The 18,718-nt window shown below is 43.0% G+C and overlaps 1 protein-coding gene across 1 annotated transcript in view; it reads right to left on the minus strand.

The window, feature by feature from the left end:
* Nucleotides 1-4,137: 4,137 nt before the first annotated feature.
* KIF11 (kinesin family member 11) overlaps nt 4,138-18,718 on the minus strand; it is a 55,037-nt gene continuing 40,456 nt past the window's right edge. Inside the window, exons 18-22 of the mRNA XM_004607366.2 lie at nt 14,533-14,812; nt 13,382-13,604; nt 11,137-11,285; nt 9,139-9,255; nt 4,138-5,144 (exon numbers count right to left, since the gene is read on the minus strand). Of these exons, the coding sequence (XP_004607423.2) occupies nt 5,016-5,144; nt 9,139-9,255; nt 11,137-11,285; nt 13,382-13,604; nt 14,533-14,812 (898 nt within the window). The 3' untranslated portion in view covers nt 4,138-5,015. The remainder of the gene's footprint in view (nt 5,145-9,138; nt 9,256-11,136; nt 11,286-13,381; nt 13,605-14,532; nt 14,813-18,718) is intronic.

Here is an 18,718-nt window from a genome sequence, read left to right on the forward strand (position 1 = left end):
CTGAAGATGCAGTGCCGGGGGCTGGGGGGGGGAGGGAGGGGACAGGATTAACAGTGCACTGACTACATGCAGCTCCAGGCCTCTCTAGGGCTGCACCCACGGGTGCTCAGTCACCAAAGTAAAGTGAAGGAGTAAAAGAGATGAGTCCAGACTGAGCCCAATGAAATAAGGTCCAGTTCCCAGGTTGGAGGGTGCCCCTGGACTCATCGCTGCTGAAGATGCGGAGTTGTCTCGGTCCTCCCTCGCCGTATGCTAGCACATAGCCTGAAGCCTGCGAGCATCAGCAAGGATAGATGAAAATGAATACAAAGCATAAGACTCAAGAACTGGAAAATTCAGTGAACCCCCTCCCTCCCCAACCCCTCTCCCGGCAATGCCAGAGGAAAGGACAGGAGTTGGCGGACTGAGAGCCACCTGTGGGGCTTTCTGAGGTTTAGCGAAGGGGCTGTGTGCTTGGAGCAAGCAGGGGGTCAATGACTTGATACCGGGGGAGGAATAAGCAGAGGAACCAGGAACAAGAGCAATCATAGGGCTGCAAGTGTGGCATGACCACGTGGCAGCAGCTGTGAAAATGAGTTAATGGCAGTGGCAAGACCCAACACCGATGCCAGCTTAGAGCAGAACGCTGTCCACACATGTAAGTCCTGGCTGGAGCTGCATGCAGGCCAGGCTGCTAGCTTGTTTTCTTTCCTTAGTTTCTTTGTTCCTCTTTTCCCCTCTTTCTCTCCTCTTTCCTTCTTTTTTTTTGCTTGTAATTTTGCCAGACCTCATGGTGCTCAGGGGTTACTCCTAACTCTGTGCTCAGGGATTATTCTTAGCAGAGCTCGGGGGATTCAACTTGGGTGGCTGCATGTAAGACTTAAACTCGATACTCCCTCTCGGGCTCATCGTTTTTTCTTCCTCTCACTTTGTCTGTTTCTCCTTTTCCTTTCTACATGGCTGAGAGCTATAAGGGCCAGACCCAGTGGTCTTCAAGGAATCACTGGTGCAGGGGATGGAATCTAGGCCCTCAAGAATGCCAAATTTGGGGGCGGAGAGATAGTCCAGTGGAAAGAGCATTTGCCCTTGCATGCAGCTAACCTGGGTTTGATCCCCAGCATCCCATACAGTCCCCTGAGCGTTGCCAGGAGTAATTCCTGAGTGCAGAGCCAAGAGTAACCCCTGAACATTAATAGGTGTGATCCAAAGAGCAAAGAAGAAAAAAAGCCATAAAAAAGAGCTAAACTTGGGGCTAGAGCAATAGCACAGCAGGTAAGGCGTTTGCCTTTCATGCAGCTGACCCAGGTTCAATTCCCCATATGGTCCCCTGAGCACCGCCAGGGGTAATTCCTGAGTGCAGAGCCAGGAATAACCCCTGTGCATCGCCAGGTGTGACCCAAAAAGCAAAAAAAAAAAAAAAAAAAAAGCTAAACTTGCACTCCAGTCCTCTCAGCTATCTGCTGGTCCTAGAACCTTTAGTCCATTGCCTGTAGCTCTGAGCCAGCAAGCCCCAGGCACCATGGAATAGCAGCCTTCCTGGGCTGGAAGGGCAGAGACCTATCATCCATCACAGCTCTGGCACAGAGAGGCTTTGAAAGCTGGGGGAGCAGAAACATTTTGAGAGAAGGCCTCCAGCAATATAGCTCCACCCAGATCCAACTACAGAAATAAGGTAAAGAAAAGTCAATGCAGGCTAAAGAAAAATCCATTAAATGCAGAAAAAGCTAAGAATCTCATATCCTGACTGTTGTACTCGACACTGCAATGGGCTAGGTGTTCAAATGTCTTTCTGACTTCATGATTTTGTGCTCTGGGGTAAAATGCCAAGAAGTGGAATCGCCATCATAGGGAAGTTTTTTCCCCCTCAAGTCTCTCTCCTTTTTGCTTGTATGCTAGTATGTTGACAGATTTCCCTGAAAGCCAGTATCCAAAAATAACTAAAACAAGAAAACGGAGAGAAAATAAATCCTCCAAGACTCTGGAGATTGTTAGAACACACCTTCGCCACTTAGTTATTTTAAATCAGTCTTGGCTTTCACTTCCAGCTCGGACTGAGCAGAGATCAGAAGTGGTGAAAGCCGTTTCTTTCTTTCTTCAGCATCCTCCAACTTGCCATAGACATATGAGTGGATTCTCCACTCCCTGAATGACCCAATTCCCTCAGAAATCCACTCCCATTATCAGAGGCCAATTTAGGCTTGTTTGACTCAAACGTAGTCTTTTACACCAGGCTTTAGTGGATTATTCATTTGTTTGTATGTATGAGACAAGCCTGTTTATTTTCCAGTTTGATTAGGTTTGGGGTCAGATGAAACACAGGCTAGAGTCTTGTACCAGCCCTCACATAGCCACAGACAGGTTATAACAGTGTTTGGAGATACTTCTTTCTTTTTCATTTTTTGGGCTACACCCAACAGTGCTCAGTTTACATCCAGCTCTGTGCTCAGGATCACTCCAGGAGCGCTCAGAGGACCGTATGACACTGGGATCAAACCCAGATCAGGCATGTCCAAGATAAGCACCCTATCTGAAGTACTCTGGTTCTGGTTCCCTTTGGAGAAGTCTCTCCTAAGTTCTCCTCTACTCCTTCAGAACCCAGGAACAGAAGTGCCATGCTGAGAACAGTCAGCCTTCTAGCTCCAAGATCACCACAAAGCCAGTGAGGAATGGAGAAAGGAAAAAAATGAAGGGAGGGAATCCTCAAACCAAAAACCAAACTCACAAAGTTTTTCTATTTTTAGATTACCGTTACCTTAATGTTTGAGTACTGCTATACTCTACTTTCCAGAAAACTGACAAAATTGTTTTTGAATGGGAAGCTGCCTGACTGCCATTTGTGAGTGCACAACACTGTAAATGAAAGCTGATATAACCAGTTTAAGGTCCCAGATGTTGAATTTCTTCAGAAACATACTTGCCTCTGTCAGAGTTAAATGACTTGCATCAGCATTTCCGTGCAACTTTAAAACGGGGCATGAGCTGACAAAGCTAACTTCAGGCCCAATGCGGGTCTGCTTCCTCAGAGTTTTTCTGTGTAGATGTTCATTTTTAGGAATTGTAATACAACTTGCTCAACTGCGTAAACAAACCCATTGCCAAATAAGAAATAGGGCAAGCAAATTAACATAGAAACCAAATTTATTGATCGTATATTTACTGAGGGCAGTTAATTTTATTAGACATTTAGTATCATAGTTTATGCTTACACTGAATAATTTACAGAGAAATTATGTCATTATTTTCTTTAAGATAATACTCTGCAAGGTACGTTTCATTCCTTGAATTAGCACAATTTCTAACTCTCTAATAGGGCATAATTTTACTAGGTATCAAGGCCAAATCTAAGTTTTATATGCTTAATTTCAACGTGGGCACAATACTTATTCCTTCTAAGCGCTCTTGCTTCCTCATGCAGAATCAAACACCTCAGCTTCCAAAAATTTGGCTGCTACATCAAAATGGTCCGAACAAAGATTAAGGGATATGAGTTCAATAGAGAAAAAAATATATTTACATTTTTCATTATATACAAAAATAACAAGTTTCATACCATACCTAGGCATCAGTAATAACTTCAGAAAGACCATAAATCACTTATGCAGAAGAGCAGCCCTCAAAGTGGGGCAATGGAGTCATTAATCAGTGCTCTAGCTCTAGGAAATTCTCCCATAATAGAATTTATGTTAAACTTGTTGACTTTTGGGAGGCAGAGGACAGGTGGGGAGGGGGTAAAGGTGGGGAGTCCCGCCCACAAGCAATGCTCAGAGGGCCCAGGGGCTACTTCCCAGATGAGCAGCTTAGTGCCAGGCCTGAGAAGGTGGAGCTGTTTGGGTTCTGCATGGGGACCCCCAGGTGGTGTTTGGGGTTCATGTCATCCAGGGTCTCGAATATGTAAAACATGTTCCCTGAATGTTCCCTGACACCCTGTGCTATCTCCCTGGGCCCAAATTTTGTTGCCTTTTGAAGTTAGTACATTAAGCCTCATAAAGAAATGAAATACTTTCACGTCCAGGAGAAAACAATTTAAAGATATTAAAATGAGGGGCTATGTGGTTTAGAGGTTAAGGCACTTGCTTTGCATGAGGTTCCCCAGCTTTGATCCCCAGCACCACCCCCAAACCCACCCACCTGGGATCAACCTCAAGCACAGAGTTGGCAGTGGTCCCTGAGCACCACTAGGTGTGGCAAAAAAAATTTTAAAGAGGGTCGAGAGTGATAGTACAGCAGGCAGGGTGTTTGCCTTGCACACGATCAACCTGGATTCGATCCCTAACACCCTATATGGCGGGTCACCTAAGCACCGCTGGGAGTGATCCCTATATAGCTAGATATATACTGGGCACCATCAGAGATGGCCCCCAAGTAAAACAAAACAGAACAAAACAGAACAAAAAATTTCAAAAGGAAAAAAGAAGAAAGAAAATAATGATGAAGAAGTGCCTCCAGTATCTACCTGTTAATGGGGTTTTAGAGACAGCCACACAAAATAGAGATTTTTAGACAAAACCATGGCTATCTCATCAGACTGGATTACAATTTGGAGCCCTACATATGATTTGGTAGTGAATAACGGAGGAAAGTGATTTCAGAAGTTAAAATAAAAAAAGTCCAGGGAAGAAAGCAACCAAATACATACATACATAATTCAATCAGCAAAAAATGGGAAAGAGATGATCCTTCCCGAAGCAAAGTAGTGGTAATGTCTAACTCTCTAAGGTCAAGCCTAAAAGAACAAGGCAGCTTCTCTCTTTCTAGATATATATACTACTCAGTAATATGCAGGAAAGATTTTTTATTATCTATGAAATGATTATATTAAAAGCTTTAAACTCAGAATTACTCAATGAAAATCCCAAATTAAACCCTACTTACACATAATAAACTAAAGGGATGACAGAAAAATGAATAGATACATTAAAATCAAATTTACAGTATTGCCTTGATCTTTTTAGTTTTAAATCTGTACACAAGGCTCAAGTTCTGGGTTTACAGTTTTTATTTTTATAAAAATATGCGATTACCAATCCTCAAATTAACTAAAGATTAATCTGGGCTCGAAGAGGCAATTTGCTTTTTGCAAATGGTTCTGTATTTTCTTCCACTTTAGACCTCTTCACTGGGTTAATGCCTCTGTTTTCTTTGTCTTTTCCATGTGGCCTTTCACGCTGCAGATTTAAGGGAGAAAATAAGTCAATATAAAGTAAAATTTTATACGTATTAGCTACATTTCATTATCAAAGTTCTCTAGGTTACAGAAATTAAGAATGGAAAAAAAAAATCAGAAAAATTTTCTTTTCTGAATGAAGCACAGCAATTTGAGCCAACCAACTGTTTGGTTAAATAGACATGAATGGCTTCATTTTACCGCAATGAAAGGATGGGATGAAAGAAATATTAATTTTCTGCCAGATTTTCTAAAGTATATTTACAGAGATTTTACTGTAGTTAGTGGCTCAGAATTTTTTTTTTTCGGCCTGCCAGGTAAAGTCTAGAGACATTTTTGACTGGTGGAGGGTATGATGCCACCAGCAGATCAACCTGTACCTGTGGGGCAAGCGCATCAGCAGCCTGATGGGCCTTCAGGCATCTTTTTTTTTTTTTTTGCTTTTTGGGTCACACCCGGCGATGCTCAGGGGTCACTTCTGGCTCTACACTCAGGAATTACTCCTGGCGGTGTTCGGGGGACCATGTGGGATGCTGGGAATCGAACCCAGGTTGGCCACGTGCAAGGCAAACGCCCTACCTGCTGTGCTATCACTCCAGCCCCAACCTTCAGGCTTCTTGATACCCCAAAATTGCTGCTGTGCCTTTAACCGTACCTCAACAACTTGGGACCAAGTTTACCAAGAAATGAATTGGCCAAAAGTTAGGTATGTGGGAGCCACACCCACAAACACCTCTGGCTCAGCTATACAAACTCATTTATTGGCCTTATCTCAGAGACCCATAAATAAATTTTTTTTTTTTTTGGTTTTTGGGTCACACCCGGCGATGCACAGTGGTTACTCCTGGCTCTTCACTCAGGAATTACCCTTGGCGGTGCTCAGAGGACCATATGGGATGCTGGGATTAGAACCCGGGTCGGCCTCGTGCAAGGCAAACGCCCTACCCACTGTACTATCGCTCTAGCCCCCCATAAATAAATCTTGAAAGAGATTAAAAGCCGCAGTTAAACTTGGACCCCCGCATGGCTGAACAGACCCGGGTAAATCTAAGTGGGATAGGTCAGCCTGGTGCCTGCTCAAGCAGAGCCCCCAGCAGCTACTTGCTCCCACAATCCAAAAATCACTGCCATATCCTGGCCTGACTCCCCTGTCTCAGGGCGGATCTCACTGAGACATAATCTGCTGAAAATTTGGGTATGCAGGTTTCGTGACTGAAATCTCCAGGCTTTTTCAAAATGGGGATGGGCTACCTCTCCCCCCCACCAACTCCCTTTACTTCCGGAAGCCTCAGCAGTCACATCCACACCTAAAAACGGCCCTCCTAATTGAAAAGCTACTCCAGCCTTACCATTCTGATAAAAATACCAAATGCCCTAAACAAAGACCATGACCTATTAGCACCTGTATTGCAAACCATAATGCACAAAAGGAAAAGGAGAGAGAGAGGAAGTAGAAAAGTGCCTCCCTAGAAGAAGGCTGTGGTAGGGGCTTGGGTGTTGTGGGATGGTGGTAGGGAAACGGGACATGTGGTGGGAAATATACACTGGTGGAGGGATGGGTGTTAGATCATTGTGTGACTGAAACCCAATTATGAACAGCTTTGTCTATCTCACAGATATTCAATTTAAAAATTTTTTTAAAAAGTAATGTGGAGGGGGCTGGAGCAATAGCATAGCGAGTAGGGCGTTTGCCTTGCACGGGGCCGACCTGGGTTCGATTCCCAGTATCCCATATGGTCCCCTGAGCACTGCCAGGGGTGATTCCTGAGTGCAGAGCCAGGAGTAACCCCTGTGAATCACTGGGAGTGACCCAAAAGGCCAAAATAAAAAAAAAGTAACATGGAGTTCATGCTCAATTCAATCAGCTTACTCAATGGCTGAATAACAGCAGTACTCTTAAAAAAAAAAAAAAGAAGTAGAGGGTGTTATTGACTTCTAAAGGTTAAACATAGTTAAACATATAATACACAGGGCAGCCCATTACAACAAACAATTATCTGCTCAAAACCCAAAAGTGCTCCTGGGAAAGCAAAGATTTGCCATCATCAAAAAGAGCAATTATATTTTAAGCAGAAAATCTGATCAGAATTATCTCAGGCACTTATTTTTTTTTCCTTTTTGTTTGCAATTGGGAACACACCCTGCAGTGCTTAGGGTTTGTTCTTCACTCTGCACTCAGATCACTTGGAGCAAGCTTAGAGGACCATAATAAGAGGTGCTGGGGATCAAACCCAAGTCAAGTGTGCAAGGCAAAAGACTGACTCACTGAATTATCACTCTGGCACTATCTTTTTTTTCTTGTTTCAAAACTTATTCACTATAGATTTAGTCATAATTCTTAAGGCAAACCATAAAACAACTTTAAATCTTTACCCCCACATCATACTATCAGGGTAAAAATAATTTCTGAATTTCAGCTGATGGTCTAAACCCATTCCTGATCTTAAATGCTTTTTGATACTCTAGGAACTTCCTACCCACAGCTGAGTCACTAAGCCTAACCTTCAAAATGCCATAAATAGAAAAAATATAAAACAGAATTCCAACCAGGAAGTCATCACTAGGTTGTTTTCATAACTTTCCCCTTTGCTTTACTTAAAAGATAGAAAGATGGTGGGGCTGGAGAGACAGTATAATGGGTAGGGCGCTTTCCTTGCCTGCGGCTGACCAGGTTCGATTCTCATAGTCCCCCAGCCCACCAGGAGTGATCCCTGAGCACAGAACCAGGAGTAAGCCCTAAGCACCGCTGGGTGTAGTCTAAACTTCCCCCTCAAGAAAACGAGAAGAAAACGATGGGGACACAGGGATGTGCCGGGGGTAGAGAGCCTATGAGCCCTGAGTTCCATCCCTGATGGCACTACCACTGTGATACCCAGCACCACAACAGGTATGCGAGTCCTAGCAACACCACAAGCAAGTATACAACCCCTGGACATCACAACAGTGACAACAAGAACAAAGGAAGGGAAGGGCGGGAAAAGATGAAAGCACCAAAGGGAAGGGCACTGTCAGAGTTCTAACACTGTCAGAGTTTTCTAACTGAAAGAGTAAAGCGAAAGAAGGTAGGAAGAACGAACTTTGGGATAAAACTGGCTTGAAGCAGCAGAGGAATTTCACAGAATGTGAATTAAAACAGACAGGTAGAAGCATACATCTATCACAAGCAGTGCTTCCCTATAAAATGAAGGCACCAATGCTTTCTGTAAGGAAACCCTTAAGAACTCTGTCTAGTCCCATGTTTTCAAAATAGCAAGAGCTAGACAGTAATAATCTGTCCCAAGTGTATAAAAGAATGGAAAAGAAATCAGAGGATTTAGTAGCACAGGATCAAGGCAGGTGAAAGGCACAGGAAACAGAAATAAAGAGCAAAACTGCAGGGCCAGAGAGATAAAACAGAGGGTAGGGCTTCTGCCTTGTTGGCAGCTGGCCCAGGTTAGATCCCTGACATTCCATCTGGTCCCCCGAGTATCAGCAGGAGTAACCCCTGAACACTACTGTCAGGCCCGAAAACCAAAGATAAAAATATAAAAAGAAGTGCTTCAGGCAAGAGAAATCATTCATAGCTCTGAGGAGCATTTGGTCTCTCAAGTGTTTAAATCTCTTGCCTTCTCAGTCTGTTTCTGGGCAGACTGAAACTACTGGAGTTCTACTTCCATGTCAGGTAAAAAGCAGAGAGAAATCACAGCTCAGAAACCTTTCTGAGAATGTAGGAAGCAGAAAGAGGATTCTTTATATTCAGTGAAAATATCAGCTAAAAGATTAAGTGGAGAATAAGTCTAATTTTGTCTTTATGCCATAGAAAAACCATAACCAATCACCAGGTTTGTGTAAATAATTTTGATTATAAAAGTTAACAAGCCATATCAAATAATTGTCTAAAATGAACTTGCCCTTCTACCCAACAATATATATAAAGGTATATATACCTTTATAGTAAGTAGCAAATGACTTGTATCAGATGTGGAAGGGTTATCTGATAAAATATCATTAGGTACCTGAAAAAATGGAACCCCACCACTTGATGAACAATCCATACTAGTATCTACAGAAGGCTCTTGACTTTGAGGTTCTTCTATGGTATGCTCCAGAACTGCCTTTTCTTCATCCGAGTCCTAGAATAAGAAGCTGGGTGAGTAAATCCAAGAACTTAAAAAATCACAAAGGGCAGTTTTCATCTTCAAAAGTACCACAATGCTCATTCTATAAAAGCTATAACTGCATATAAGTAGAAGCACCTGTACTAAAATGGTAAAGTGGGACCAGAGAGATGCTCAATGGGATAAAGTGCATGTTTTGTATGTAGGATGGAACTTGGGTTCCATTCCTGGTACCTCAAGATCCCCTGAGCACCACTAGGTGCAACCCTAGCTGGAAGTAGCCCCTGAGCACAACCACACACAATTAGGTATGACCCAAACACACCAAAATGGGGGTGAGGGGGGTGAATTATGTTCAAGTGGTTACTCAGGAGCCAGATACTACAGGGTTAAGATGCTTGCCTGCCATGAGGTTAACATGTTCGATCCCTAGCACAGCATAAGGTCCCCTGAACAACACGAGGATTAAATTATTTATAAGCAATGAGTCAGGAGTATGACCTGAGCACTGGCAGGTGTGGCACCAAAACAAATAAATGTTTAAAAATAAAAACAAAAAGGTAGGGGATGGAGTGATAGTACAGCAGGTAGGGTGTTTGCCTTGCACACAACCAACCCAGGTTCAATTCCCAGCATCCCATATGGTCCCCTGAGCACCGCCAGGAGTAATTCCTGAGTGCAAAGCCAGAAGTAACTCCTGTGCATTGCTGGGTTTGACGCACAAAAAATAAAATAAAATAAAATAATAAAAAGGTAATCTCGGGGGCTGGAGCGATAGCACAGCGGGTAAGGCGTTTGCCTTGCACGCGGCCGACCCGGGTTCGAATCCCAGCATCCCATATGGTCCCCTCAGCACCGCCAGGAGTAATTCCTGAGTGTAGAACCAGGAGTAACCCCTGTGCATCGCCGGGTGTGCCGCCAAAAAAAAAAAAAAAAGGTAATCTCAAAGTAATAATATTACAGGTTGTTTTTACTTTCTTCTTTGTAATTTTCTCATTCTCCAATTTTTCTATAATCACTATAGTTATCAGGACAAGCTATAAAGCTTGACTGTGTAGGTTCTATTGCCACGAAAGGACCAACATGAAAATAATAGTTGGAAATGATCATTTTTGACAGGAACTGTGTGTTGAAAGTAGGTAAAGGGATATACCTGATAATAAGAAGAGGAGGAGGAGGAAGAGAAGGAGGAAGAGGAAGAGGAGGAGGAGGAGAAGACGAAGAAGAAAAGTGCCTACTATAGTGGCAGGTGGGCTGGAGTGGGAGGGAAATTGGGACCACTAGTGGTGGGAAAAGTACATAGGAAGGAAGGAAGGAAGGAAGGAAGGAAGGAAGGAAGGAAGGAAGGAAGGAAGGAAGGAAGGAAGGAAGGAAGGAAGGGAGGGAGGGAGGGAGCGAGGGAGGGAGGGACAAAGGAAGGAAGGTAGGAAGGAAGGAAGGTAGGAAGGAAGGTAGGAAGGAAGGAAGGAAGGAAGGAAGGAAGGAAGGAAGGAAGGAAGGAAGGAAGGAAGGAAGGAAGGAAGGAAGGAAGGAGGGAAGGAGGGAGGGAAGGAGGGAAGGAAGGAAGGAAGGAAGGAAGGAAGGAAGGAAGGAAGGAAGGAAGGAAGGAAGGAAGGAAGGAAGGAAGGAAGGAAGGAAGGAAGGAAGGAAGGAAGGAAAAAGGGAGGAAGAGGGAGTGAGGAAGAAAAGAAAGCAAAAGGCTTCATGCGGCAAACATCCTTTTCTCCGGGGAGAGCACAGCCAGCAGTGCTGAGGTCCTCGATGTGCTCTGAAGTGAGAGTGGGCGACTACTGTTCATGAGAGAACAGGAGAACAAGGAAAGAAGAAAAATCTTCATGTCAAGTTAGTAACATCAAGAGTTGATAACGATTTTAAAATAACAACGGTAACTTTTACCTGACTGGCCTCTTCTTTATCCTCTAAAGTGTTAAGCAGCATTAATAGCTCTGGTTGTTTTCTTTTCAGCTGATCAAGAAGCTGCTCTCGTGGTTTGGTTCTCACCAACAGTGATGGATATGAGTAATTTTTCCTCTGTGGCGTTGTACCTTTAGTGAGCAGCAGATAACAGAAAAAATTTTGCATGGGATATGAACCAGATTTATTTTTTAATGCTATTTATACTTCCCAATGATGCTTTATTTTCCCAAAACATAACAATCTCAGTCAAGTTAACTTTCAGAGATTATATTATTCACCGTCCTTATTTCCTGACATCCTATCTTTGAGAGATTCAACTCACATTTTCCATCTCTGAAGATGGACCAAAAATGTTCGCTGTAGCTCTATATGAAGCCCCAGACCTCAAAGAAATGGCAGCACTAGGGGCTGGAGCAATAGCACAATGGGTAGGGTGTTTGCCTTGCATGCGGCCGACCCGGGTTCGATTCCCAGCATCCCATATGGTCCTCTGAGCACCGGCAGGAGTGATTCCTGAGTGCATGAGCCAGAAGTAACCCCTGTGCATCGCCAGGTGTGATGCAAAAAAAAAAAAAAAGAAAGAAATGGCAGCAATACTATTAGAAAAGATCACTGCTTTCCCAGCATCCCAGCAAGATTACTAAGAGGTATAATTTTACGGTGTAAAATTGGCAGTGGCTAACCATTAACCTGATACCTTTCTTTATAATGAGCTCAAGTTCTAATCTGCAAAGGACCTTGCTTTCCTGATTAACATTCACATTTCACAAACTAATTTTATTGAAAAATAGACAATATTATTTGTGGGGTATGGGCGTGACCCAAAACATTCTGTAGTGCCACCTCCTTTTATAAGTGCTGTAAAACAAATCTGACTTAGGGCCAGTCCCCCAGCACTTCGAGGGGTCACTCCTAAATTACAGAGCCAGGAATAGCCCCTGAGCACAACTAGGTGTGGCTCAAACAGACCCCTACCCATTAGCTTTCAAGTATAATTTAACAGCATGAAACTCACTCTTTAAGTTTTATTAAATGTACATCATCACAATCCAATAATAACCCTATTTCTCATCCTATGTTAAACTACTTGTTATACCTTCTTCACGAGGGTTTCCCTGAATCATTACAACCTAAATTAATCTTTGCCCTTCCAAGACCTCCCAAATTGGTGATGTTCTAATGCCAAACTAACAGTCCATGACAAAATGAAAGCATATATAAGAAAATGCATTCTATAGCAAACTTTGTATTAAATTTATTTAATTATGCCCCTTCTCCTGGCTCTGTGCTCAGGGATCTCTCCTGGCTCTGTGCCCAGGATCACTCCTGGAGATGCTCAGGGATCAATTCTGGCTCTGTGCTGTGGCTCTGTGCTCAGGGGATCAGGAAGTGGTTGAATATGGTCAGCTGTGTGCAAGGCGGACTGGAGCATATTCAGCACAGTGGGTAGGGTGTTTGCCTTGCACGAGGCCAACCTGGGTTCAATTCCTCCGTCCCTCTCAGAGAGCCCGGCAAGCTACTGAGAGTATACCGCCTGCACGGCAGAGCCTGGCAAGCTACCCATGGCATATTTGATATGCCAAAAACAGTAACAAGTCTCACAACGGAGACGTTACTGGTGCCCGCTTGAGCAAATCGATGAATAATGGGATGACAGTGACAGTGCTACAATGCTACTAATTTTTATATTAAATATCCTTTCACAAAGAGAGCTGGATAAATGATTTTCTTTTCATTTGCTTTTAAAACATTCTCTTTAACAAAGTCAGTTCTCTGAATGTTTGTAAAATTTTACTCAATTATGGCATCCAAATTTCTGATATGTTCACTTCTATCTTACTTGACTTTTAGTGCTACTTTAGAATACTAATTTTCCACATGTGAGTGAATTAGAGTGAAATGATAAATCCCCCTTAAGACTATGGGAGGACCTAGTTATTGTCTTTGTGCCACACGCAGCGATGCTTAGGGGTTAACTCCTGGCTCTGCACTCAAAAAGTAGTCTTGGTGGTGCTTGGGGTACCATATGGGAGGACGGAGATCGAACCTAGGTCAGCCATGTGCAAGGCTGACCCTACCCATTATACTACTGCTCTGGCCCTAAGACCTAGTTTTTCTTAACTTCTGCCCTGTGTAAGGTTAAGTTCAATTTAAATTTTAGCAATGCTAGAAATAAAGTATATTTTAAAAATGATTTTTGAAAATTCTGTTCTCTCTAAAGTACCTGTTGAGACATCTAGTTTCAGTTCTTGTTGCAGAAAGCTATTAAGCTTGGTCAAGCCAATTTTTATGTTGTCATTAAATTCCAGACTTTGAGACATTAATGTTTCTTCATCAACATGTATCTGATCAAGAAAGATGTTTCTCAAGTTCTCATTAGCTGCTTTATGTCCACTTAATTTTTCAGTAATTTCTGAACTTGAGGTCTCACAACCTTGGTTAACAACCTGTAAATTATGTAAATGGAATTTTCATTATTGAAAGTTGCAGTGATTTATTAAAAATAAATTCTCCTTACCTTAAAGCTTTCCATAATAGAAGCTTAAAAAGCATACACAGAAGTTGAAAGTAGTGTAACTACCCTCTATAGTGGACCCTACTTCTATATATCGAGTACCCAGACTGAACATTTATATAGATATAGGATATAGACCAAACAAAATTGCCACTTACTCCCCCCTGAACCCAGAACAAAATAATAAATAAGTCCAAAAAATAAGATTCATGAGTCTTATTTTTTTGACTTATACATTTTTTCATTTTTTTTGGCTTTGGGGGCTGGAGAATGCTGGATTCTAACAGTTTCTTGCATTAAAAAAAAGTGTGCTTGGTCCTTCCACGTATTTTAAGATACTGTAGTAATGGTTCTTTTTGATGTTCAAATTTTACCATCTTTTAAACAAGGGAGAGTATCATCAGTTTGGTACAGATCTTTTAACACACCCTGGGGCTGTGTTTAAGTGACACACTCATCTATTAACAGCTTCCTTCTGTTCTGATGTGATGTGTTCACCAATTAATCTACGCCTGCTTCAAACCTGACACCAGCTATTTCTCCATGAGTCTTGGTTCCCTCTGGTGACAATGGCTTCTATAACTTGAAATAATTAAATTCTTTAACTTAATCCCTAATAATATTAGTAAAATCTTCCTATTCAGGAGACAGAAAACCAAGCCACCATGCACTTGTGTGTTACACTTCAGCAAGCTCTTAGATCTAGCACGTGTTCTTCGAGCAACCAGAATACAATACTACTTACGTCATTCATTATACTTTTAAGTGTTACGTGTTCTGAAACCTAATTTTAGTCAATACTTAATTTTATGACTATCAGAATTTTCTCCAGGTGCTGGTTCCAGCTACAAAATTATTACCTGCATTAAGTTTTGAAGTTCCTCCTCCCGTTTATTTAAGCAAGATACCCATTCATCCGAAAAACAAAGTGTACTTGTATTCAGAGCCTCGCATCTCTGTTCTGTGTGTTGGGTTAGTATCCCAAGGTTGCTGTTGAGTTTATCAAGGTATTTCACCGACTCCTCGACCAAGTCTGTGCCTTCTTGATGAAAATGCTTGAGTTCCTGGGACAAACCATCTGAATCAGCACAAAATTTTGCATTATGAGATCTTGTTTTCCTGATTATATCCTTAGACTTCCTACAGGAAAAGGGGGGGGAAAAAAAAACAGTTAAAACGGAAAACATCAGGATCGAGGGCTGACAAAAGTGACAGGGCAGTACCAAGCATGTACCAAGTCCTTGAGTTTGATCCTGGTACTGTACAGTCCCAAAAAGCGAATGGGTGAGGTCTTCAAAAGGAAAGTGAAATTAAAAAAAGAAAGAAAAACAATTAGAGCAGAAGAGATAACACAGATCAGGGCACTTCTCTTGCACACAGCCAACCCAGGTTCAATCCCCAGCACCCGCTATGGCCCACTGAGCCCTGGGCAGAGCCAGGAGTAAGCCTTGCATAGTTTTGGTATAGCCAAGAAAAAAAAAAAAAAGAGAGAGAAAGGAGAGGAGGGTTGGGAGAGGAGGAAGGCAGAGGAGAAGAGGCGAAGGAGGTAGGGGAGGAGAGGAGAGGTGAAGAAAGGAGAGAAGAGGGGAAGCACTCAAAATAGGCATGGGGTTGGAGCAATTAGAGCAGCAGGTAGGGCATTTGCCTTGCATGTGGAGGCTGACCCTTGGAGGCTGACCTGGGTGCCATATCTTAGCATACCATATGGTCCCCTGAGCACTGCCAGGAGTGATTCCAGAGGGCAGAGCCAGGAATAAGCCCTGAGCACTGCTGGGTGTGGTCCAAAAACAAAACAAAAAAAATCAAAATATGCACCACTTGCCGAAGTTCACATAGCACGTGTGAGCTGAGGCAGTGTGGCTCAGCTGCTCTTGTTTGCACACTCAGGATGCTGCCTTCACCTGTCTGTCTCACGGCAGAGTGAAGTCCTCTCTGCTGTCAAATGACATTAGGAGAAGTCTCTTCAGAGAATCTTTTAGCCCTCTCCAGGCAGAATGTTCCTTCTGTATGAACCACAACTACTTCAGTGGAATCTACCCGTGTGCAATCTTCCACATTCCTCAAGGGCACCTCCAAGGGGCTCTTGCCCAGTCCCTGCACCCTGGGCTAGCTAGTCATTCTGTTTTTATGCTCTTTTTCTTTGCCTGGCACATAAAATAAATCGTAACAATTACACTATAAAGTAATAAGTTAGCTACGATGGATTTTAACAATGAAAAATTATATTGAGGCATGACAAACTATACATGTAGCACTCCATTCTAACAATGATGATATAAAACCTATCAGTGAGAATATACATTTAAGGGCTGGGGCTGTAAACAATGATGGAACACTTGCCTCGCCCATGTGAGGCCTCAAGTTTAATCCCTAGCACCACAATAAAATCAAATAGAATATATATTTAAAATTCACTGATGATGGGCTGGAGAGGCAGCACAGTAGATATGGCACTTGCCTGCATGGCACCTACCCAAGCTTGAACCCCTCCACCACATATGGTCCCCTGTATACCAATAGGGGTGATCCCTGAGCATGAAGTCAGAAGTAAGCCTTGAGCATTGCCAGGTGTGACCCAACGTCCCCCCAAATTAATAAGTAAAATTCACTGATGACTTCAGTCCCACAAAGGTTCAGAGGGCTGGAGTTAAAACTTACAGTTACCTTTTATTACCAGTAGATGGCATACCACAGTTTACTAAGCTAATTAAGTATTTTGAAAACGTGATTCTAACTACAAACCAAGTAGAAACCATTGAAAATGGGACAGAAACTTAAGCTGTAAGCCTCAAGACTATCAACACAAACCTATCCCCTCAGAGAACTCATCACCTCATAATAAGCTGACGTTTATTCATAAGTAACTATAATCCACACCAATAAATGCCAAAGACAGGACACAAGCTTCAGCATACACAAACTGGACTAAGAATTCCAAGCCCCACCTTACTCAGGGAGCTGAACAGACTCCCTGATTCACACTTTGAGGAATACCAGTACAGACGTAAAAGTTTAAAAAACAAGAGGGAGAGGCTGGAACGATAGCACAGTGGGTAGGGCGGCCTTGCTCGAGGACGACCCAAGTTCGATTCCCAGCATCCCATATGGTCCCTTGAGCACCGCCAGGAGTAATTCCTGAGTGTATGAGCCAGGAGTGACCCCTGTGCATTGCCAGGTGTGACCCAAAAAGGAAAAAAAAAAGAACAAGAGGGGCCCAAGTGATAATTCAAAGAAATGGGGCACATGCTTTGCCCCAAGTTCAATACCTGGCACTACAAGGCTCTTCCTAGAACCGCCGTGGTCCCTGAGCACCACCAGGTGTAGCCCCCAAAACTGTCATCCCGTTGCTCATGGATTCGCTCCAGTGGGCACCAGTAACATCTCCATTGTGATACTTGTTACTGTTTTGGGCATATCAAATACGCCACGGGTAGCTTGCCAGGCTCTGCCGTGCGGGTGAGATAACTCTTGGTAGCTTGCTGGGCTCTCCGAGAGGGGCAGAGGAATTGAACCCAGGTCGGCCACATGAAAGGCAAATGCCCTACTGCTATGCTATCGCTCCAGCCCAGCCCCCCAAAACAAAACCTCAAATCTGAAAGTCAGCATAAAACATGATATAGTGAATAGAAGCAATGACAGGACTGAAAAATGGACACAGAAGCCCAGAGGGATAGCACAGTGGCTCAGCACACCTGCCTTGCAAGTATATGATCAGGAGTTCAAATCCCCAGTATCCCACTGTGCTGAGCTTGATCCTGGCAGTTTTGCTGCCTGCGATCACCAGTGACACAAGCAATTTCAGGTTATACCTCAATCAGGTACAATCACTACAAAAAGACATACAACACCTGGCAAGTGAACACTAACTTTAAGCTATATGCTTAACAAAGTGCAAGCACTGACAAGCATGTATGTGAAGACCACAACTAAAGGAACTGAACACATGACCAGGGTTACAAGCACCAAGACCTAATATGTGACTCCTAATGGGTAAGTTTTGTGCACAAGCTCTGAATCATCTCAACATCAACATGGGAAGAAATAAAAATAAGTGTTTGTGGGTGGGTACACACACACACACACACACACACACACACACACACACACACACACACACACATTTTTAAAGAAGGGAGAACAAAAGTTGGAGTTAGGCCAGCAGTGCTGTGGACAGTTCCTAATGTGGTGCCTGGAATCAAAGCCAAGGGATGCATATCAGCCCTTTGAACCATCTCCCAGGCCCCTCGCTCCAGTCTTTAATAAGCACACTGTAACCACTTATGTATGTTTGTATTCTTACTTGTCAACTAAACGGCACTTGAAAGAAAATGTATCCCATGAATATGCCTTCATATTTTTATGCATCTCTATCACCTGTGATACAACAGGACATTTGCCCTATCAATAGGGCCAGAGAGCGTCATGCAGACTGCCAACCCAGGTTTGAATCCTGATACCACATATGCTTTCCCAAGTACTTCTAAGAGTCACTCTTTTTGTTTGTTTGTTTGGTTTGGTTGCCATACCTAGCGATGTTCATGGGTTACTCCTGGCCCTGCATTCAGGGATAACTCCTGGCAGTGCTCAGGGGACCATATGGGCTGCCAGGGATTGAAGCCGGTTTGGCTGTGTGCAAGTCAAACACCCTACCTGCTATACTATTTCTTAAGCCCATGTCAGGAACAGCCTCTGAGCAACATAGGTTGAGGCTCAAAAACAAACAGAAAATAAAATAAAGGACCACGAGTAAATAAATGTTATTTTGTGTTGAACATGTCTGATGATAGTTTATGATGAAATTTATCAAAGAATCCTTCAAAAATTATTTCTGTACAAAACACAAAAAATAATCTATGGGCCAGAGAGGTAGCTCAAACGGCTAGAGCACATGTTTTTTCATTCACCAAGCATCAAGTTCAATTCCAACACCCCATGGCCCCCAAACTGCAGGGTCCAAGCACTAAACCATCAGGCCAAGGGCCAAGTATCTTTGGAGTGGCACTGAGGCGCTCCCTTTTGGGGAGACACCTCCTCTGACAAAATTAA

Source organism: Sorex araneus, chromosome 11, assembly GCF_027595985.1.
Source record: "Sorex araneus isolate mSorAra2 chromosome 11, mSorAra2.pri, whole genome shotgun sequence".
In the NCBI taxonomy this organism is placed as follows: Eukaryota; Metazoa; Chordata; class Mammalia; order Eulipotyphla; family Soricidae; genus Sorex; species Sorex araneus.